Raw genomic sequence first — 24,838 nt, forward strand, 5'->3', positions numbered from 1 at the left:
TCTGTTGTATATAGATGGGTGCAACAGGGTAAATTATTACATGTCAGGTTTTTTTTAAGTTTCTTTTTTAAAGAAAAACATATATTAATGAATGCTTTTTATTTTAAAATGAAATACAGTATTTTAATCTAGAACATCTTTTTTTGTTCAGAAATTTAAGTACAATTTGTTTTCAATAAAATATTTTTTAGATTACAAAAATTAGTTAAATCATATTCCTGAGAGCTACGCTAAAGAAAGCAACTTAAATTCATAATGTATATAAAAACAAGCTTACTCATCTTATTATTTTGTAATTGTGTTCAGAAGTTAGACGATGATAACAGGATTTTACTCTTAAGAACATTATATTGTACCTATTCTTATACTCCAAGAACGTTTAAAGATATCAGAGACATAAATCTTTATTAATTTGCCTCATAATCCTTTATTATCCTATGTGAGGAAATTAATGCCAGGCTTCATTTATTTTACATTAAAAAAATGACAATAAGGCAAAAACATGGCCTTCTTAGAGTTCTACCACAAATAAAGGCGAGCCAGGTATGATCCGCATCTCGTTAAACTGATGTGAGTTCTTATTCTAAAATCTTATGTAATATAGAAGGATTATAATATCAGAAATATTTAATGATCTAGAAAAGATCTATGAAACTTGCTTAAGGAGACATATCAAGAATAGATGGAGGGCTTCCCTGGTGGTGCAGTGGTTGAGAGTCCGCCTGCCGATGCAGGGGACGCGGGTTCGTGCCCTGGACTGGGAAGATCCCACATGCCGCGGAGCGGCTGGGCCTGTGAGCCATGGCCGCTGAACCTGCGCGTCCAGAGCCTGTGCTCCGCAACGGGAGGGGCCCCAACAGTGAGAGGCCCGCGTACCACCAAAAAAAAAAAAAAAAAAAAAGAATAGATGGAAATGATATGCCACTGCTTTCATTGACAGAGATGTTCCTTATACTGTGTTGTTTGTATATATATTAAAAATAGATGTTTTATATTTATGCTGTTACCAAGTTATTCATTCATTATCCTATTTTCTTTTTAAGTGTGTGTGACAGTTTCAAAGATTACATGTTCTAGAGCTGCGGAAACCAAAAAACATGCAATACCAACTTCCTTAAGACTTAAGCCTAAAATATTTTTTCTTCCCTTGTGTTGGGGGAAAAAAAAAGTTTTAATTGCTCCCAAGAAGCACATGTTCTCTTTTCTTTCATTCCTTGGGTAGTGCCTATGATCAGAAGCCACAAGTGGGAATGAGGCCCTCCAACCCCCCAACACCATCCAGCACCCCAGTGTCCCCCCTGCACCATGCGTCTCCCAACTCAGCTCACACTTCGAAACCTGACCGCGCCTTCCCAGCTCACCTCCCTCCGTCGCAGCCCATTCAAGACAGCAGCTACCCCATGGACCACAGGTAACTGCAAGTACCATTTTAAAAAAATTTTTGGTTGGAGTATAGTTGATTTACAATGTTGTGTTAGTTTCTGCTATACAGCAAAGTGGTTAAGTTATACACATACATATATCCACTGTTTTTTTAGATTCTTTCCCATATAGGCCATTACAGAGTACTGGGTAGAGTTCCCTGTGTTATACAGTAGGTCCTTATCAGTTACCTATTTTACATGTAGTAGTGTGTACGTGTTAATCCCAATCTCCCAGTTTATCCCTTCTCCCACCCTTACCCCCTGGTAACTGCAAGTACCATTAAAAAAAAACAAACCAAAAAAAACCAACTGTTTTTAGCATTCTTGGAAGAAATTCCTATTACTACCAATTCCTAAGACCTATAGTAAATTCAAGGGGAGTGTATTAATTTTTCACATCTGTGCAAAATATTTTTAGGAAGAGCTTGCTCTATCTTTAGCTGTAAATAATTTGTGGAGAAGGTCATTTATAAACATTCCTTTATAAACATTTAAATTGGTTGCTAAAATGGAAAATTAATCTATATACTGACATTTGAACATTTCCCTTTCGCTTTGCTTGAATTAAATTGCTTCACTTAAACTTTAAATCAGATCATCCCATTTTTATGAGCATATGTGTGTACTTTTTCCATAAAGTTAGGAGACTAATTTTAGTAGGTGGCTTACAGAATTAGGTTCTTTACCTTAGATGAGTGGTTTAGCTGTACATAGTTTTGCAGAAGAAAATTTATTTGATAGAACTGTCTTTCCTCCTTTCCAAGTGATGAATATTTAATGTCAGTAGAGGCATGACGCTGAACACTGAGAATATAAAGAGGTAGAGACTCAATTAGTATTACTTAGAAAGGAACAAGGCAAGACACAACATAGAGCTAAAGAGAATGTTATGGTGGGTAATTCTCGACTCCTAGAGATGAAAAAATTCGTATTGAAATAAAATATTGGAGGACCTTTAGAGGCCTTAATAATACAACTTAAAACACAAGTCAATTATGTACAGCATCCTTTCTTCCCCTTCTACCTTGTACTTAAATAGAGTGAGTGGTATGCTGGTAAATGGTTAACAATGGGCTCTATGGGAGAAAACCCAAGGACCTTGATCTATAGCATTTGATGAGTCTGTGATGTAAATATTGCCCCCATGGCAGACTCCAGGGTATCACTGTGACAACCCTGAATGTGGAATTGCAAAGAGATGTGTTGTAACATGCCATGAAACAGTATTTCTACCAAACAGATAATAGACATAACCTCTAGAGCATAATTAGTATAATTAGTAGTAAAATGTAGTAAAAGAATGAGGAAGTGATGAGTTTTGAGTGTTCTCTGCCTTTGTTTTAAATATAATTTTTAAATAATTTTAAATTTACATAATTTAATTCTTAACAATGGCTGTGTTTAAGAGTTGGCTCCCAGAATTCCTGAAAATTTAACAATAAGCCCGTGCAAATTGGCTCTGACACACCATTATAAAAATAGCTCAGCCAGAGGAATCTCCCAGATCAGCAGAGGAAACCAGAAGATGTGCCACTGGCAGCTTTCTGAAAATAAGGGAATACTCAGATCTGCTTTTTATAGGTTATTTAATGGGACTCAATCTCAAGTTCAGTAACTCTTTTGATATGAAGGTAAGATGAAAGCATTCTTTCCAATGTGAGACCAAGTAATAACTTTCCTACCTTGGTTTCCATCCCTGAGTCCTCTTGTGCTTTAGTTATGAAATGCTTCCCATTATCTTTCCCTTCTCACCCTGTGGACTTGAGACTTTGTGTAATGGTATGTGCATCTGTGTAAACAGTTTTGTAAATACAGATGAAAGACATCGTATTGCCGGGTGGGCCATTAAACAGATGCACATTGTGCAGGGCTGAAAGGGAAAAAGAGGACGACAAAGAAAAGCAAGTTTTGTTTTGTCTACTTCTGGTGACTTCCCAGAGTTCTTGATAGCGCGTCTCACGCCTCAAATGAGGGCCAGAATTAGAGATTGCATAGTCGGTGCTCTGTGCAGAATAGTTCTTTCTTATGGGAGGTGACTGCTGAACAAGCAGTATGGCTGTTTTTAGGTGACCTAACTTGAAATGCTGTAGCCAAATCCATTTTAGTTTCTCTACTTGAAGTCAAATATTTGAGACTGAGAACAGCCGGCCCGGAACTAGAAGAGGGAAGCTCAGGGTCTTTTCCCACTGCACCCCACTGAGTGTTGAGGACAGCACCAGCTGGCCGATCCCAGGAAAATCTCTGAAGCCGTATGCTTCTGAGGAGGATTTCTTGGAGAGCTCTAGCCAACAAATGACAGTCCCTCAGTTATAATTGGCATATTTGCTCTGGGAACAGATCCTTTCCCCCAAATAGCCCCATCCAGCCGAGGCACCCCACCTCACTCTGGGAATGCTTCATGGCCAACTGGGCTGCACCCCGCTTCCTTTCCTCAGCCTCATTCTGCTCCTTGGGCCAGCCCTTTGGCACTTTTTCCTGAACCCACTGTGCAGGAGCCCTGTCTCTTTTTCTCAATGTTTCCCACCACTTAGGCACTGTTTTTCTTTACCCAGGAGTTCATCAGCACGCTCTCCTTACCCATGAACTCTCTCCAGAAAGCTTCTGGAGTCGCTTTCTCTTTACAGTTGGTCATAAGAATGATACCACAAACCTGTAGTTCCTTATGAAGCACGTGTGTTTGATATATTCGTGGTCCTCAGTGAGTACCAACTGGAATCACGTTGCCTTGTGAAAACAAATGGCTTGATTTTTCAACAAAGCTTTTAGTAGAAGTATTATTATCTTCCTTTGAAGGCTTCCCAAGTGAGCTGGTTTCTTTTTTTAACTTCAACTTACAATTTTCTTATTCATTCCTTGACAGTTCTTAATGATAATTTGTTTCTTTTTTTGGCTAATGAAATAAGCAAGAGAAGGGAAGTGAATGCAGTGCCAGTCAGCCTATTTTGCTCTATCTGAGTTTCTAAGTTTATTTTCTGCAGGTGTAGGTGGAATTTCAGTGCTTTCCATGGCAGCCAGAGAGGCTAGAGTTAAATCACAGGGTGGAGTGTTCTTAGAAATGCTAAAGCAATTGCCTTGCCATTCTTTCGCTTTTACCTTGTTTTCATTTAACGTTACCAAAATTAAATGTTAACTTTCCAAATTAAAGTCTGAGGAATGCTTTTGGGGGCGGGTGTGGGGGAGTTAATAGGCTTACATTTGCTCATAGAAATGTTGGATAGGTTATTTGTAAGAACTCCTGGGCATGTTTAGAGCTGTTAAATCTTTAATTAATCCACATCTTTGCGGTGGGTCAATGATATTAGGATGAGAAACACAGAACTGAACGATGAAGTGATGAGCCAATCAGTGCACAGGATAACCAAGAAGGAAGGAGCATAGAGACTCTCAGCCTCCTGCCAAGGCCTCAGAACTTCCTCCTGACCTAACAGCACGACCTGTCCCAAAGCTATGTGATGCATGCATGTTCCGTCCATCACTGGAGGTCTGCTGTAACATTTTATGCTTATTTTTATCAACCTGATATTTTGTTTGAAGCTCTTGGAAGCCCGTGAGTTCTGTGTTGCTGTTTGACAGTATAGAAGTGTCTTTTAAAACTAGCTTGGATTTCAGTCTCTGTAATATTTCCCGGTTTAATTTCTCACTAGAATACAGTGTTATTTAGGACATTGTTGAAGATGTAAGAGTCCTGCACATTTGAGAAGAAAGTCATTCCCTTCTTGCTCCCTTGATAACTGATGGTAAGGGAAGGAAAACCAATAAGGAGGTTTTTATTTGGTTGATTTTGTTTATTGGTTGGTTGGTTAGTTTGATAACAGAATTAAAAGCTGGAGGCTGCAGTTTGAAATCAGATTCTTTCTGGTTCCCCTGTTTTGTTTTTCTTGTCTATAATTAATTTGAGACCCTCTTAATAAGGAAATCTGGTAAATGATCCAGTTGATTTCTAGTTGGGCATTTTAACTGTTAGAGTGTGTTATTTCTTGCAAACACTACAATGCTCTCCTAGCCTTCCCCGAAGCACATCTTTAACTTTTTGTCATGTACTGAAATGGTGCTGAATGGAACTAATTAGAAGGGGAACACAAGGTGTATTATGATTAGAAAGCACAGTGCTACTGACCCAGGAAGGAGATTTCTAGTCTTTGTTAAAGATTTACACTTCGGGTCAGCTGGTGTCATGTTCATTAACTAAGCAGTTAAAAACGGTGCCAGTATTTTTAAAGGGTATTCCTTGTTACTATTTTATTTGAAACCTGCTCTCTTATTTCCCAGATTTCGCCGCCAACTTTCTGAACCCTGTAATTCCTTTCCTCCTTTGCCGACAATGCCAAGGGAAGGACGTCCCATGTACCAACGGCAGATGTCTGAGCCAAACATTCCCTTCCCACCTCAAGGCTTTAAGCAGGAGTACCATGACCCAGTGTATGAACACAATACCATGGTTGGTGGTGCGGCCAGCCAAAGCTTCCCCCCTCCTCTGATGATCAAACAGGAGCCCAGAGATTTTGCATATGATTCAGGTAGGCCTGTGCTTTAAGTTATGTTTAACATAAATCTTTTCACTTGCTTGTCAGTTTCATTCGTGATGGCCACACAGATTGGGTGGCTCCTGACCATTTTTTGGTGGAATCTTTCTGATTTATTCCTTCTTTGAATCTTTCTCTTGATGTGAAGGGTTGGACTGTCAAACCATTTTGGTATGAGCCAATGGGTGAAATAGTGTCTAGAAATGAAACCTGTCCAAAGAAGAATACAATTTGTAAAATTAGGCACACTCTCAGCCCAAGAGACGAACATGATCATTCTTTTCTTGATTCTGGGCTTTCTTTCCATTTGTTCCTGCTGCACTGTTTAATAACAATATTTACAGAAAGCAATATTCTTCTGTACTGAGTAACGTATTGCTTATAACTGTTTGTTTGTTTCTTTATTCTTGTGGCAAGATTCCAAGGGTCCAGAAGTAAGGATTCTTCCATATCGGGAGAGGAATAGCAAAAGTAGCAATAATAGACTTAGCTCTAGTCTCACTGAGCCCGAAAGATCTCACTAAGTAGTACGTCAAGATGGAGAATTGGGGTTTCCCGAAAGTAAAAAGCACTTATGTCTATTGTTAATGTTACCACCAACTTTGCCAATATTTGGCCTTAAGAACTCAGAAAAATTACTTAACTATTCTGTGCTCATTTCCCTTGTTATAATCTCAAAATCAGGACACCTGCCTTTCAGAAATCTCAGGAATTTTGGGAAAAAGTATGAAATAAAAGCTAATGCTTCTAAGAGGGGCACCAGGCAAAATATTACTAACGTTATTGTAAGCATGGTCAATAGATGGTTGTGGACTTAAAAATATTTGAAAACAATGTGACTTCCTTTCATCTGGATGCAAAGTTATGGATGTTCTTTATGAAGGAACTATTGCTTCTCTAGGCATAACTCTGCTCAGTTTTTCTATCGGTTGTACTTGAGGAAAGAAAATTGTCTCCTGGTCTTAAGTTTCCAACTTGCATAAAGTTACCTGTTTTATTATAAACTGGTCTTAAAGCTCAGCAAGAAGGAGCCCTACCACTGAGAGTCTCCCTCTGGCCACCCTTCCTCATTGGACAAGAAGTTGAAACGGACTAAGGGGAATTGCCCACTGAGAGGCTATACCTCTACTTCTGGAAGGTATACCAGTTACCCAGGACCCATGAATTCCCTGCCCAGCCAGCCTTGAGTCCACTTCCAGGGCCTGAGCAAGTTTATCCCAGGCCTAGTTTTCTGAAGGCAGAGCACACTGTTCCTGTGTATACGTCTAGGTCCAAGGAGGTGGCCAAGGGACAGCTGCTTGTGGGAGGATGAGGATGAAGCTTGGTTGTGCCCGTATGTTTGGTGTGTGAGGCCCCTGTGGTGTGGAACAAGGTGGGGTTGAGGGATAGGAAGAGAGGCAGGAAGGGGGTGGGGAGGGGCCGGGGTCTGAAGACTGAAAACTGGCTCCATACCATCCTCTTTCAGCACTAATCCTAGAGATTTCCCCAAATTCTAGGTTTGGCCTGGCCTTCCAAGTTGTTATGTTGTTATAGTTTCAAGGACTAGGAGGAGAGACATATTTATTTATCGGTTTGTTTGGCTGGTTTATAGTTTAAAATTTTAAACATATGGTGTGAGGAACTGTACTTGAATGCTTGTCCCAGGCCCTGTAATTTGGAGACGGTCCTAGAATGTACCATAGTGTTTACACTTTAGAACCTTTTATGTTTGTCCATGATTTACAGGCATAATTAAGAACTGTGCACTACAATGGGCTTTATTATAGATACGATTCATTTTTCTCTGCAAGTTTCTAGTCCTGTTAACTGATGTTATCCTTACTCTCCAAACCAAATTTTAATTTGCTACACAGTTTTTTGAATTCATCGTGATTTCAAGAAACTTTACATGGAAATCAGTTAAAATAGCCCAAATAATTGGTTCAAAAGGACTTGTAGGGCATAGCATTTTTAGAAATTTCTTTGTGTTTTTTAGAAATGTTTTTATATGTATAAAGATTATCATTGAAATCATTTTCTTGATTCTGTGGTTTTCCATACATATATATATACACATATACACACACATATATATATTCTCCTTATATTTATATTGTATATAAAATTATATATAACATGATGTTGAAGACGTGTAACTTTTCTTAAGAAGATGTGAACCAAACAAGAAAAAGATTTAAATAATCCATTGAGGGCAAAAAAGTAGGAACTGGGGCTGTGAGGTTTAATTGCATTATTTGTGGACCATATATAATATGAATTTCAGAGTCAGCCACGGTCTGACCCTCAAAAGCACAGATTCAGTCACTTCTAACCTAAAGAAGGATAGTCCATTCCTTAGCTCAATCTGCTATAGTAAAATACCATCAGTGGGAAAGCTGAAGTAACAGACATTTAACTTTCACAGTTCTACAGGCTGGGAAGTCCAAGATCAAGGTGCGAGAAGATTCATTTCCTGGTGAGGCCTCTCTTCCTGGCTTTGCAGATGGCTACTTACTCACTGTGTCCTCATGCGGCAGAGAGAGGGCTCTTATCTCTCTTCCTCTTCTTTTATGAGGACACTAATTCCACCATGGGGGCCCTACCCTCATGACCTAGTCTTATTCTAATTACCTCTCAAAGCCCCCGCCCCCCTCCAAATACCATCACTTTTGGCATTAGGGCTTCATAATGAATTATGGGGGACACGATCATTCAGTCTATAACAGTCCAGTATCCTATTTTAAAGGTACATAGGGCATCTCTTTTGTAAGTTGCCATAAACCTTGCAAATGACTTGTGGAATATTTGTTTAATATTTGAGAAGCTGTTAATTTATGTTACTTTCTCCCCTGTAAATTATATTTCAAATTGCTAAAGTTGGACAACATCTTTGAATTCTAATTTCAGTATTGCCATTAAGATACACTTCAGTTTTGCTTGAATAGTTAAATAGTAAAGTTGTATCTTCTGGATGGATGTGGTCTAAAGAACTGTAGTTACTGTGTAACCAGGGCAGATGAAAAATTAACCTGTGTGTTTCAAAATATGTTTTACTGGCCACCAAATTGCTGCAATTAAGTTGACGCATCTGTATACGTCATACATTGCCGTCAACAAGTACGATCTCCAGATGTTTTGTTTTGTTGTCATTAGTTCTTTCATCCTTGCTGACAGAATATTAAATAACCTTTTTAGGAAATCTAATGTATTTATCACTGAATCATTAAGTTCTTTGTTCACTTATTGATGTTGAACAAGTAGCACATTAGAAAATACTTCATGTGATTTAAAGACAATGCAAAAAACGTTTCATAGTCCATTTACTCAGCATCTGTGATCCAAAGGTTGTCCTTTAAGAAGGCCTCTAGAACTCGTTATTGCTTAATTCAATATAACATAAATGTTGTGAAAATAAAAGAAGCTTTGTAAGTGAAAAGGTAGCATGATTATGCTCTAATAAAGCCTGACATTAATTATGATATGGGAAATGGAAGGTCTATTACTTATAATTATAATTACAGGAATGCAATTTCAACTGCTGAGTATTTAAGCTAAAAAATTGCAAAATATTATGTTAGTAGAGTAGAAATTTTTATTCAGGAAAAGGGACAAATCTTGGATCAGAAGACACTGAGGAGATAAAAAAAAATTGATATTTAGGGCCAATTTGGTGAACCAGTACAGTGTGATCATGATTATATGATATTAAGTTCTCAGCAGTCCAATTGCATCTATTATTGTTGTTTTTCTCCTCTGTTTCTCTAGCCTAATAGTGCTGCATAAAGCAGGACACAGGTTTTTTGTTGGTTGGTTGGTTTTTCTTGAATCCAACCTGATTCCTCTCTTTTGCCCCTATGACCAAGTGACCATGTAAAAAGCATTGAATAAGCATTGTGCGCTTCATATGGATGCAATGCTCCATCTTCATAAAATCGTGGCTATTTTCCCATTTTCATGCTTGCATATGAGGTTTTGCAGATTCAAAATGCCCAATGAGGTAAATATTTTAGATACTCACAACATATTTTATTAGAGTTGTATGTGTTCGTTGATTCGTCTTTTGTTTTGGTTTTGGTTTTGGACAGCTTCGGGTAGTAATTTTTAGGAGGGTGGTGGGCACATGAAACTAAAGTTTGACTCAAGAAAATATCAGCACACAATGTTCATGTGCTTTGATTAGTAGGTATTTTCACTCTCAGAAAATTATCTTAAGGAAGGGGAGATGCAGGATGAATGTTTAGGGGGGGAGGAATATTACAGAGTAATTGAATGGTAATGTAAGTTATGGCTATCAATAACAGAAATATTATGCAGCCATTAGAAGTCAGGTTTTAAAAAATATTTAGTGAAATGAGACTATTGAGTAAAAAAAATTATAAGTGTAAAGCCCGACTCATGAAAAATAAGACTCAGGACAGAAATACTATGGTTATATATGCGTGGTGCTATTATAGGCAATATTTATTTTGTCTGTAAAGTGCTTTGTCTTTCAATAGGGCTTACGTACTGCTTTCCTAATCAGACAGAGTACGTATTATATTTTATAGTATCAACCAATTTAGAGTTAAAGAAAAAAAGTGTCCAAATTAATCACATCAGTCCTATAAGTGAAAAGAATGCTAAGTTAAGGATGACATAGTCTCATTCATTGCAAACCTGACTTTCTATTCGTTTGTTTCCAGGACTGCCTTAGAGAGGGAGGAGAATGAATATGCTCCTTGTCGGGTTTCAGGTTCATCCCTGCACTGTTCTTGCAGTCCCATCATTTAATGTTATTACGTTCCTTTGCATTTTGGGGTGTCTTAAAAATCTTAACCTAGGAGTTGATTGGAGGGGGTGATACATTAATAAGGTGTTTTTTAACACTCAGCGCCTATTCTATTACTTTAATTAGTTTAAAAGATACCTTCCAGCCCTGTGATGCAGCAGTTTAAGCTAGGAGCTGGGAAAGAAGAGGGGACAGAGAACTTTCAGGGACAGAATAAGGTTTCTGAAATAAGAAAAAGGGGGAAAGCATGTGCTTGGAGCTTCAGGAGAGGAGGAAGTAGTTGGAGAGGGTAGAGGAGAAAGCTGACGTCATGTTTTCTGAAGAAAAAGTTTCTGTATTTTTTAATTGTGTTTTTTAGGGCCATGAGTCCTGGTACTGATGAGGCCTTCTTTCAGTTTGGAGGCATGTCGCATTTACGTGGTAGTAAATGTTAGCATTATTTTCAGTTGGGAAATTGACACAAATAGCTGTTTCATAGAGTCATAAATCTTTAAACTCATGAAAGCTCTGGGGTATCACCGAATTCACATTCCTTCTTTACGCCCTATTGTACAGATAAAATGTCCGAGGCTCATTCAAGTTAACTTACCATCAGTTACAAAGGTGTTTTGTGAAACAGCCAAAACCAGAACCAAGGTTTTCTTATTCTTAGTTTAGTGCACAGTCCACAACCTATCTTTCTATATAATTGTCCAAAATAAAGTACTTTAATCCACAATTTGTTAGATATATTATTTATTCTTTTCTCTAATTCTTAGAATGAGTATTTGCCTATGTCTTTTTTTTTTTTTCTTTTTTTTTGCGGTACGCGGGCCTCTCACTGTTGTGGCCTCTCCCGTTGCGGAGCACAGGCTCTGGACACGCAGGCTCAGCGGCCATGGCTCACGGGCCCAGCCGCTCCGCGGCATGTGGGATCTTCCCTGACCGGGGCACGAACCTGTGTCCCCTGAATCGACAGGCGGACTCTCAACCACTGCGCCACCAGGGAAGCCCTTGCCTATGTCTTTTAAAAGCTCTATGTGACCCAGGGCAAAGAAAGCATTTGTATTAAAACTTAAGGTGTGCTTTTCCTAAGTTGGGGGTATTTGTTTCACATTAGACAGCCCCCAGATTTTATTCTAACTGTTAGGTGCTCACTGTTGTAAGATAGGAAAATATAAAACTTCAAATGATATTTCAGATTAAAATGTGTTCTATTTCCTTTTTAAAAATACACCATAAACATTATCAAAAATTGAGATTGTCAGAGAAGTAACTTTTCCTGATAGTTCTTCTGGAAAAGGCTGAACAGTAATTAGAAGGAAAAGTATCAAACTGATGGCCTAGCCAGCTCTAAAATTCTTTGATTGATTTTATAAACTTTGAGTTTGTCTGAGCCTTCTTTCTTATTGGACTTCACCCTTTGTTAAAACACTTGATAGCTTGATGGCTTAAAATTTAACTATAAGAGTCATTTTCAAACTTTTGTCAGCTGAATCTATTTTTCAGCAGAAAACTTATGAAGGACTGCGGTATCTAAAACAGATACGGGACTTCCCTGGCGGTCCAGTGGTTGGAATTCCACGCTTCCACTGCAGAGGGCGAGGGTTCGATCCCTGGTTGGGGAACTAAGATCCCACATACTGCGTGGCATGGCCAAAAAATTTAAAAACAAAAGAACATATAAGGAAAGCTTACATTTGGAAAAATAAGACGGGCCTTTTCTATCTTTCATTTTTAAATCCTAGTAACCCTTCCCAAGTTCTCCATATACTTCATCACCTTAGGACTTTGGTGAAGGCCAATAGACAAGCCTTCAAATTTAGAGAGTAATCATCTGTACTTAGCATGTAGAAAAATAATATGTAGGCAGAGAAATGATAAAATAAATGCACAATACTTAGCTCATGTTAAATATGTTAAAACTAGGAATACGTTTAACTTTCATCTGTGAGAGCTGACAAATATATCTGGTACTCACATAGGTCCAAGCTGGCACTGTAGTCATAAGAGTTAAATAGTTTTGCGTTTCTGAAATGGCGAGAGAAGATTTTTTTTTTCTAATAAATTTATTTATTTATTTATTTATTTATTTTTGGCTGTGTTGGGTCTTCGTTTCTGTGCGAGGGCTTTCTCTAGTTGTGGCAAGCGGGGGCCACTCTTCATCGCGGTGCACGGGCCTCTCACTGTCGCGGCCCCTCTTGTTGCGGAGCACAGGCTCCAGACGCGCAGGCTCAGTAGTTGTGGCTCACCGGCCCAGTTGCTCCGTGGCGTGTGGGATCTTCCCAGACCAGGGCTCGAACCCATGTCCCCTGCATCGGCAGGCAGATTCTCAACCACTGCACCACCAGGGAAGCCCCCGAGGGAGGATTTTTATGTTGTAAATGTTATTCTGTGTTTTGCTGCGTTGATGGGTACTCATCTTAAATAGCAGAGAAAATAGTGAAGTAATTCCTAATGCTGCTCTTAGTGAGCATTGCTTGGGATTCCCGTTGCAGAATTTAGAATATGGTTTTAAGGTTAAAGTTATAGGATGAAATCAGTAGATAATAGAGCAAGAAAAACATAATTGTTTTCTGCAGCCACATAGAAATATGAGTAAATAGTGCTTTATGTGTTTGGAGATGATTTGTCAGGGCCTCAATCAACTGGCTCACCTTGCACAAAATTACAAAAAAACAAAAACCAAAAAACGCCAAAATTCAGTAGGCAAAATGTACTCAGTACATTTATTTCTAAATGTTACTATTATGATTGTTACTACTACTACTGTAGTAATAGCTCAGAAATTCTGTCATCAGGATATATTATTTTTTAATGATTTTTTATTATTTTTTATTTATTTTATTATTTATTATTTTTTCAGAGGGGATATATATTTTAGGGAAACTAACCTCATATATATTTTATAATAAATGTTCTTATATGTTTTCTGAACAATTGAGTTATACATAAGTAAACAACCAAAAATATTGTTCAAGAAATACAAGGAATGCAGTGATGACAAAAGGAAACTGTTGAAAAATGCTCATTAAAGTTGGATGGAACAGAGAGAAGAGAAGTAAAGGCTAGTGATATTTATTTTGAACTTCCAGGCTTGCCATAAACTAGCTTCTTCATTTCTGAAATGGAAGGCCCCATGACTGATAATTATAACTTTAATTTTTTAAAATATGAAATAAAAACATTTAGAAATATTAAGCTTTACTTCATCACTTTTACTCGCATATCTTTGAACCACCTTAAAAACTAATTCTTAAAAGAATACTGAAATTTTTTAAAGCCAAGAAAAGAGAATGTTATTTAAGAATTAATAATTGAATGTACGTTGACTCTTCAGTGGTCTTTCTCTGTTCCATGTTTTCTCTGGATGATAGATTATAGGATTCCTTATTATCTCCCCTCCTGGCTGTGTCAAGTATTTTAATTTTAGTTTAAAGTTAAATATGGTGGTAACTTGATTTATTCTCTATCACTTTATTAGCCAGATCTTAGAAATTGGAAGATAAATTATAACGCCATAGTAGAAAATCGTGCACACGTTTAAAACCAAAGACCATGTATTTTTCATGTTTCTCCTCATTCCTTCTTCTATAGGCATAGCAAAGATCCTATGAGAAATCAGTTAGAGATATATTCAGGGATTGTTGACTGCAACCATTTCCCAAAATGGCTTCAGGTCACTGGAAGAGAAAAGTATTTTCTTCCCTCTGGAGTCAAGGACCAAGTTACAGATGGCTGATAAAACCCATTATATGTTTTAACAGTGTTTGGTATTGGACTGACTCTTTTCAAATCATTCCCATAATTGCTCATAAATAGTTTTCTTCCCTCCTAAAAATTCTAGGTATTTTTAAGCATTACCATCTTTAGTAATTTCCAGCACAGCAATGATTATGGCTCCATGAACTTTGGCTTTTTGTACCCGATGTTTAACACTCCCAAAGGCCAAGCCTTGGCCCTACTCCATTACTAAGCATCATTTGCTTATGGCCACATTTTCTCCTAAAACATGGCAGCTGATTTTTTTCCCTCCTAACTTTGAAACCATTGCTCCAAGAATTTCAAGTGGAGAATCACTTGGGAATTTAAAGGAATGAGCTATTGATCCTTCAGAAAAAATTAACATCTTACCTGTTTCTCTAGCATCCAAATATACTTTTCTTTTTCTCAGTGTGTGATTTGTGGACTAGTAGATCACTTAATCTCTGATTTTTAGGTGCTTAAATTGTGAAAAGTGACAGTGATGCCTTCCTAATTGATTTTGTTATTATAATAGAGCTCACAATTTGACTTTGCTTTATATTGCTTAGCAGATCTCGTATGAGTTTTCCTCATTCAGTTCTGGGTGAAAATAGCAAATCTCCCCAAACAGTACTTTGGTCCACTCTATCAGTTTTTCTAAGAAATACTTCAGTATGCTCTAAATCTACAGTTACAGTAAGTGGCATTGGCTAGTGATTTGATTTGAGAATTGAGACTATGGTCTGGATTTACTCTTTATGCATTAACACAGGTCAAATGGACAGGGACTGTATTTTAAGTCAGTAATGGAAGGCTGAAGGCTGTCTTAAACCAATCATATCAGTTTTACCCATGACTGATTGATCCCTAGGGGCAGAGCCCTGTAAGCATTTCTCTTACATGAATGGACTCTATAGAGCCTGGAGTTTCATTCATAAAATGGAGACTGAAAGGAAACACACACACACACACACACACACACACACACACACACACACACGCACTCTTTACTCTCTGGAATGTCCATTTATACAGAGCTGAAGGGTATAGTGTTCCATCAGCTGCTGCTTTTGCCAGTTGACTGGAAGTAATGATTAATGCTCATTGGTCCTGCCTGCATGTAACCTGACACTTTATGGCCTTGCAGTGTTCCTAATGTATAGTGAATGAGAAGACAACATTCTCAAATCAGAAACATAAACAGGAACTGGTGGGTCTGAATTCCATTCAAATATGTCATTTCAGCCACACAGTGTTTGTCTAACTTGGATTTTACAGGCAGGAAAGGGGGAAGGGAGAGATAATCTGCTTGTGAGTTGAACTAGCATGAAAAAAGGGAATTAGAATGGGGAGGGGGGTGTACTTTTTTAGTGTGGGATTTTTAGTTTCTTTTTAAAGAAAACAACCAGGATGCTTAGGCCCAGAACTGCTTATTGCGAGTGGGTGAGATGAACATACAACTGTTTTCATATGTGCAACTAAGATTTGCAATTAAATGAGACAGTTTAAGGATGCGCATTTGGATTTCTCCCTCTGTGTGTGTGTTTCATAAATGTGAACAAGAGAGGGAAGATAAATATTTATCTTTTACAAGTATATATCTGAGTATATATGTTTAGGTTTAGAATATTGTTATAGAATATTTTACACTTAAAGGATCTCTATACTTAAGTGACTTAACTATTTAATAGTTTAGAGGAAAGGGAGACTTTTTATTTCATAAAATATTTTTACCTAACATAGGCATAACTTAATTGAAATCTTTTCAAGGAATTTTTTTCAGATTAGATTATTGTTTTTATCATGTGTGTACATGTGTGTAAATTTTCTATTTAATTGCTTCTAATACAGTCTTGAAAATTTTACAAAGATAGCTGTTCAAAAACATGTGAAAAACAAAGCAAGGCAAAACTGAAAGAATGACACGCATATATCATTATGATTTATTTACTCTTCTCTTAAGTTTAGAAAAGTATCTTTGAACATTCCATTCTGCTAACCCTTCTTTTCAGTGTGTGGGCCCTCACAGTTCACTGTTTTTATCCACATGTTTTTGTTATTCTTAGCATTAAAAAATAAAACCACCCACTTGGTATGACACTGGAAACATTATACTGAATCCTGGACCTGTTACCTATTTACTACTAATGTCATTTTGAGCATGTTTTGTTACCTCTTTTGTCCTCAGTTTCCTCATTCATGGAAAGGGGAAAATAATTCCTATACCTTTTGTGTTTTTGTAAGGATTAAATATGACTATGTTTGTAAAATTGCTAATATAGTGTTAGGGGTCCAGGCAATTAGAATAAGGATTTCTGTTGATAGGATTTTATCTTAACTTCTAGAGGTTTCCTCAGACTGTTGCTAGTTCTTGAATGAGGTGCCACTATTATTTCTAATATTTATAAATACACGTTGGTGCTAAAGGATAAGACAAAATAAGAGACATATTCTTATGTTAAAACAATCATATTGTGCATAGCCAACAAGATAGTGTACAATTATGCTGTTTCTGACGTAGTGAAACAATCATACTGAACTTACTGCTAGTGTCATTCGTGTTTAAAGCAAGGAAACTAAATCATCTGAATATTGAGGTGATCCAAGGAGAAATGAGTGAGAGGACAAAGCAATTCATGATGTATTTGTTTCAAATTGTGTAGGTTCCAGAAAGGGAGCGATTCAGTATTGAAGCTCATCATGAAAAATTCCCCCACTTCAGAATTTTTTTTGTGGCCTGTTTTGGCAACTAATGGCATCTTTTCTCATATATTTTTTTAAACTTCCGTTAATTGTCAGAGTGCAATAATATCTAATAAGTAGTCAGAGTTAAAATTGTGCTTATTTTGTGCAATTGTGTTTCCTATCATTTCAACTTTATTTTCAACTCTAACTTACTGAGACCTCCACAGGCTTGTAAAACTTGTAAAACTGTGAGCCAACTAGATCACCATAAGCTAATCCTCTTTGAATGTGGTGGTTATTTGTGTAGGATACTGTCCCCTGCAAAAAAAAAAAAAAGAAAAGAAAAGAAAAGAAAAATAACCCAGATGCTTACAAGAGAAGTTTGTGGTTTCTTAGGTAAAATTCTATGCTGTTATTTTAGGTTATGTAGCCTTTAAGTTTTAAAAGCATCTGAATGCAGATAACTGTGTTACTTTTTTTTTTCTTTTTTAAGGTTTTGCAAGCACTATTCTAGGCATACAAAGACTGACATAGTTCTGTTTCTGTCCTCAAAGTCTGTCAACAGTAGATTTAGTACATCTGATCTGTGGCAAAAGAAATATCTCTGCAGATTTTACATTACTTATACACAGTTTACTAAAAATCCTAATGACAAAGCTCCCATCTAAGTGTGAATGAAGTAATACCAAATGCATCACTCTCTTAAGATTTCAGCCACCTCCAACTTTTCTACCTTCTTCACATGAGTCAGTGACTAAGTTGTTATATAGAGCTTTTGTGACTGACAACAAATAGATCTTATAAAACTTGACTTAAAGCCTTCACACTTGAATTCAGACATATTAATACTGGGCCTTATTTTTTAGAGTTAATTACTTTCAGGTTTGTTCTATAAATAGATTGTATGGATGTAAAAAAAATCCTCAGGTTAGCATCCTTTTTAGAACACTTTACAAAATATATTTTCTTGATTAGCTACACAAAATCTCTTCATGTGGCAAGTGGAAATGCAGAGTACAAGGATGCTACACTAGTATGTATGTGAAGACCTGTGCATTTAAATACATCTTTATGAAGCTCATTTATTTATGCACTCTGGAAAACCTTTGGATTTTAAACATTAAACTGAGTTTGCCAGGAAATGAGAAAAAACAAAAAACTTAAGTTTAAGAAAGACAAAACTTAGGCAACATCTGTCATAATGCTCTTCTTTCTTGAATGAGATTGATGCCATTAGTTCTTGGTACAGCTCAGTATTTGTTTAGATGATAAATAAATGTCTTTGAAAACTTGTTTAAACTCCTGTGTTTACACTGAAGTACACACACACACAAGCACATTTCTCACCAAGTACCTGTTAATTTCAGATGTATGTTGACACACACATTTTGGCCCTGGAGTTTTAATTTCCACCATCATCATTATACCATAAACAAGCTTAGGTGGACTTGATCTTGTTACATCACTTCCTCAAGGAGTTAGTTAAGTGTGTCATCAATCCATCTCTGCAGTGCACACTCACATGAAAGAAAAATCACATTAAAATACAACATCGAACTTATGTCTATTTTACTGGGATTTCTCATTTACTCTCAGAGATTTGAATGCTTAATTAAGTTATCACACTGGTTGTTTCTCCAGGAATTTAACTAGAAGCATCAAATGAAAGCAAGGTGCTTTTCCCCCCTTATTTAGAGTTTACAATCTGAAGTGTTTTCAGCTTTGTACACTATTTGATAACAAACAATTTCAACAAGTTATAGGGATGTCTCATACAACTGTGGCAAATAGTTTCTCTCTGATCCGGCCTGTTACAGCTCCTAGAAACTTTAGGCAAACCATGCCCTGAAGAAGAAACATCATCCCATACTATGGGGCAACGCATATGCAAATCAGAAAAGTGCCTAGCAAATTCAAAACTGCACTTTGTGGGCAGACCTTTGGTAAAGCTTCCCGAATCAGTATTATGTTTCCCAAGACAGTTTTAAAATGCAAGTCAAGAAACAGCTTTTTAGTTTCATACTTGCTTATCTTAATTTAAAGGAAATTTTAACTGCGTTACTAAAGGTGAAGACTAATCAAATCAGGTAGTTTAGTGTGTTAGTTTACGTCTTCTTAACTTCTGCCACAGTGACTATGACTAGCGCATTAAAATGACAACAGTGCTTTGCTGCTTTGAATTTTTGCAGCATATTAGATCAGCTTTCATCACCATAAACTCATCTGTGACAAATTATAGGCAGTTTAGTTTCTGCAAGCTGATTTGGCCCCGTCCTAAGGTTATGCTGAAGAGCTCTTTGATCCATAAGTTTCCAAATAATAAAAAAAAATCCTTTACCCTAAATTAAATATACATAATTCAATTTACAGATTGAATTTAAAACTTTTTAGACTAAAGCCATTTAGCATCAAATATCAGGGAGTAATACTGTAAAAAGAAGCTCAAAAGAGGTACCTCCAAATATTCTGAAAATATAATGGAGCTTCTCACTTAAACCTTATAAATCATAAATTTATAATGAATTTAAAATCAATATATTTTAAATATCATAGGTTAATAGATTTATGAAGAATACTACTGAATAAGTCCACGAATAAGCAATGTCAACCATCTCAATAGATACATGATTTAAGAATAGCAAATTAAGTTACAAAAGTAATTTTGATATGTAATTATTTCTGGTTTTAAGTACAGTGATTCACACAGTTTAAATACTTGTGAGGTTGACTTAAAAATAGATTCTGTTAATAATAAGTACCTTAGGGGCTTCCCTGGTGGTGCAGTGGTTGAGAGTCCACCTGCCAATGCAGGGGACACGGGTTCGTGCCCCGGTCCGGGAAGATCCCACATGCCGTGGAGCGGCTGGGCCCGTGAGCCATGGCCACTGGGCCTGTGCGTCTGGAGCCTGTGCTCCGCAACGGGAGAGGCCACAACAGTGAGAGGCCCGTGTACTGCAAAAAAAAAAAAAAAAATAATAATAATAATAATAATAATAATAATAAGTACCTTATATTGAATCCTCAGTGTTAGCAGAAAGTGGGCAGAATGTTGACCGTGGCCTACTCCATATGGTCTTCCAAAAACCCTTTGAAGGAAATCACCGTTATTCCCATTTTACAGATGTGGAGGTTGAGAGTTAAGAGGTGTTAAATAACTAACAAAATGTTATACTCCCATAAAATATCAGAACTGAGATTCAAAACCAGGTCTCTTAGATGACAAGGCGAATGTTTGTAATCACTGCCGTACTAATGATCCTAAGATGATAATTATGGATGCATATTAAGACAGTGTAAATATGCTCTCATCTTAACGTTTGTGAATAGGATAAACTGCAGCTTATTATTGTCACTGAATTATGTAAGTTTTATTTCATGGATAAACATAAACGAATACGTATGAAATGCCTCCATTCCCTGCTACAAAACATTTCCCTTTGAAGTCGCCACTTAGCTAGTTTGGATCTGAGTTGAGCATTTAGCAAAAGTTAAAATGTAATGCCAAACTTCATTGGTTGGATTTTTTATTAGATAAGGTAGAAATGAAAGCAGCAGGCAATTTAATTAGCAGTAATTTTTCTGGGCAAGTCATTACTTTGATGAACTTCAGAGCAATGTTTATGGCTCCTAATTAACCATGTTAGTCATTTGATTGAATAATCACTTTGGAAATGTTTCTACAATTTGATTAGAGTCTGACCCACTCTGATGGTCATAAATTAACTGATATCACTTTAGGATAACATGACTTTAGTTACTTTAGGGGAATAAACTTCTCTTAGCCATATTTTTTTCAGGCTTCTCTGGACCATATAGAGGACACCGATTTTAAAGATAGACTGGACTTAAACAATGCTGGCCAAGTGTCTCAATTTCAAGAGCTAGATGTTAATTTTATTTACTCTGGGGTGTAATAAATAGTATTAAGAACTGGCATAATCACAAATATATTCTCATGTATGCATTTTTTTCTAAATTGCTGTTCAGTGCTTTTTTGTTTAGAACTTAGACCACAAGTTGAGCCTTTGGAAATGTAATGGAGTTTCTGGCATTAGCCATATTTTATGTCATTAATTTATGATGAATTTTAAATCAGTATACTTTAAATATCATAGAAAAATAAGTAGAATTTATGAATAATATTACAGAGTAAGTACAACAAAAACCAATAAATCAGCTAGTTCAATAGACATGAGTATTAGTGAAATTATCCATCAAATCCTACCTTTGATGTCAAATGTCTAGTTTTCCAGGATTTTGATTATTTCATATGATGTTAGGGCACTTTTATAAGCCGACCCTTCAACTTTGAATAGTGGGTTTTTCAGAAACGCTTGCATTTTCTTTCTTCCGCTTTTTCTCCCCCTTTGGGGAGGAAACTACATTTAGTCACACTTAATATATAATAGAGTTTAACCTATACATTTCCTAGCTGCCTCCAGAGCCAGCCAGCTGTTTTTACAGCCACACTCCAGCTGGGCAGCAGTCAGTAAAAGTATTTTGTGGCAGGGTGTCAACATTGGTACAACAAAATGCTTGCCTCTAAGCAGCTGGGGAGCTGATGGCAGAGTCATTAACACTCTCCCTTCCAGGCCCAGCTGCCTGAGGGAACTTACGCCTTGGTAATAAATCAAAATAACATTAAAAATTAATTTGAAGTACCATCGGTTAAAGAGTTGGGATAAAATGCATTGCTAATCATTTGTTAACCCAGAAGATCAACTCCACTGCAACCCTATTGTAAGCACTGATATCAGAAAGCACAGTTTAACCCTGTAGGGTCAGAATTATATACTACATAATACTTTATAGAAAGAAAGCGCAGTGTAATAAAGTGTTTGAAAATGAGTTTTACAGTATTTTCGGCGTGTAAGCCATTGATTGCCACATACTTTTCAATATTACTGCTATTAGGGATCGCCATTAAGCTATTTTTGACTAAAACCACATAAGATAAGCTTTTTTTCTGTGAAATAATATCTCATATTTTGGTTGATATTTATCACTAGAAAAAATTTTAGAACATCAGGTAGACTTTAAAAATGGAACATTCCAGACCAAGAAAGAATGACATCTGGGCTAAATAGTGCTCATTATCTATTACAGCATGAAAGTCTATAGATGGATAGTTAAAGAGAGATAAGGGCCATTGGATTCCCATTCATTTAAATGTTATTACTTGTTCAGAAGTTAAGGGCTTACTACAAGTGGTGGAAAGGAAGATGTATTCTTATATTAAATAGGACACTCGTCATATATCTTTTATACATTTATTTTTGTACATGTTGTTTTAAAAACTTAAGTAATACATACAGAAGATAGAATCAACTTAATCACGTGTATATATTCCTGTGGAACCTATATATGTTATATGTAGGGTTGGGCCCAGGTTTTTGGTACCTAAAACTTATAAAATTTGGGGAACCCTCTGAAAGAGAAAGAAAAGGAAATGACATATACAAAATTAGGCATAGGATTTCAGTAGGGCTCTTGCAAGTAGAGGGTCTTGAGGTTGAAACTTCACTCTCTTCACCATGAATAGACCTCTGGTTATGTGAGTGAACTTCTATATTCAGAGTTAAATAACTAGGGACAATAAAAGACTCAGATAACATCTCACCCAACCCTTTGTTTTATATAAACTTAGACACAAAATGGCTTATCTAAAGTCATGTAGCTTTATTAGTAGTAAGTGAAGGACTTGAATTTTAATCTTTTGTCTCTTAATCTAATATATCTTTCCTTTTCTCCATATCGAAAGCTACTAAACACATTAGATACACAACCATCACTATGACTCAAGCTTAACCATTAACCAAGTTTTATTTTCTCAGGGATGAGTTAACTTGGTCACACAGGCAAGGCCTCACTCTTAAGGTAACAATGGTGTTTGCTCAGAAGTTGTTGGATTTCTCTTTTATAGCCTCACTGTTTTTGGATCTGACCTGTGAGCTTAACAAAATGAAAAGCCAGTCATGTTTCTAACTGAAGAAAAAAGAGCAGTCACCTTACTAGGCTGGAGTAATTTTAAGAGATGTAACAATTTCGTCTTCTCATAATAATTTCTAGCCAGTGTTCATGAAATAAACTATGAATGAGTCTTTTATTGATCTTTGCTTTGGATGACATTGAGTATACAAAGTTATTCCATACATGTCCTGAAATATTTTTTAACTCATGACACTGTTTGAGGACACAGTAGCATTTATGCAGGGTTGCTGGTAGAGCCACCTTTACTTTAGTAAGGTTGGTGTGGGTAAAACTTTGAATTCACCTGCCTGTTCAGGAGAATCAGTATCCACCATGGCATGCGTCTCATCCTTACGTTTCTTGTGTGGGACCTGCCTGAAATGTTAACTATGTGTTGACAAGTTCCCCTCAAGAGACTCGTGTCAGTTTCTGTTACTTTTCCTTTCTGCACTCTGTCCACTGATAACAGCACATTTTCAGCTCCAGACATCTTTGACCGATGTTGTTTCCTCTTGCAGAAGTGCCTAGCTGCCACTCCATTTATATGAGGCAAGAAGGCTTCCTGGCTCATCCCAGCAGAACAGAAGTTAAGTTTTCCACTATTGAAATTCTTGTAAATACCTGTCAACATAATTGGACATCCTAAGGATGCTGTCAGATTATCATTATATTACACATGGGGAAAATCACTTATGTCCACTAAACCATTATTTTAAAACTTTTCTTTTTAAAGTAAAAGGAAGATTTTTCAGGTCATGATCTCTTATATTTGGTTGTTAACATGAGTCATGTGCATATAAACAGCTGAAAAGTGGACTTCTCTGTTCTTTTTTGCCAGCAACTACATCCTTTTGAAAGAGAACATGTGCTTTTATAAGATCACCTTACCTTACTGCTTTCTACTGAAATGTATCTTTGAGGAATTTTCAGTTTTGCTTTAGAGACCTAAGTCACTGTTTTGAAATAAAGCACCGTTGATTTAAATACATTCACCTTTAAATATCCTAGATTTTACATTTTGGGACAAGTAATTGTTAAGAATGGACTTTCACATAAGAGACTTAGAAAAGGAGTTTTCTGTTGTGGATGTGTTATGGTAAACGTGGCGGGAAAGTTTTGTTCTAATGGGCATGATACCTGCAAAGTAATGAGTGAAGATGATTTTATCTGGATAGACTCCCCTTTAAAGTATTTCTGGAATTATATGCATGGTCCTTGATGTCAACACTATGTATCTTCAGTGAATGACTTAGATCCATCCTTCTAGGTTGAGTCCAATATTGGTTGTTTTGTTTAAATAACATTAATAGAAGTAAATCCCCATGTTTAAAGGATAGTATTATGAGATGGTAAATCCAGAAAATATGAGACCAAAAATTTTGCACAAATGCAATATAATTATTGTTGCTATTTTTAATATTATGTACCTACCACAGAGACCAATACTTTTGAGAAATAAAACTGTGACTAAACTATGGGAAATTTCTTCCTGGTCATGAAAGATAACAGCAATTAATTGAAGGTCCCACAGTCAAGGATATTTGGGGGAGAAAATGATTGTGAAAAGCTGTCAATTTATTTTGCATTTTTCCTATGGACTTAGTTATGTTACAGCAAAAAGGGAAAGTTTTTTTTAACTGCCTTGGCTATTGAAGATGAAAACATGAGAAAGTTAACCTAGCTAAATATTTCTCCAAAGAAGTAAGGGGGTAAAACCATACCTGTTTCAGTTCATCAGGGTCATAATGCAAGGTACATGGCAGTAA

General features: G+C 36.6%; 1 protein-coding gene across 7 annotated transcripts in view; it reads left to right on the forward strand.

Moving 5' to 3' along the window:
• Positions 1–24,838, forward strand: part of ETV1 (ETS variant transcription factor 1) — a gene marked incomplete at both ends in the record, with an annotated part of 92,656 nt that overhangs the window by 52,697 nt on the left and 15,121 nt on the right. For 5 of the 7 annotated variants that reach the window (XM_079711037.1, XM_079711039.1, XM_079711038.1 and 2 more), the window contains 3 exons: positions 1,223–1,411; positions 5,694–5,941; positions 23,591–23,659. In XM_079711037.1, the coding sequence (XP_079567163.1) occupies positions 1,223–1,411; positions 5,694–5,941; positions 23,591–23,659 (506 nt within the window). The remainder of the gene's footprint in view (positions 1–1,222; positions 1,412–5,693; positions 5,942–23,590; positions 23,660–24,838) is intronic. The other 2 variants (XM_079711040.1, XM_079711043.1) reach the window with 2 other exon arrangements.

Source organism: Hyperoodon ampullatus, assembly GCF_949752795.1.
Source record: "Hyperoodon ampullatus genome assembly, chromosome: 9".
Taxonomy (NCBI): domain Eukaryota; kingdom Metazoa; phylum Chordata; class Mammalia; order Artiodactyla; family Ziphiidae; genus Hyperoodon; species Hyperoodon ampullatus.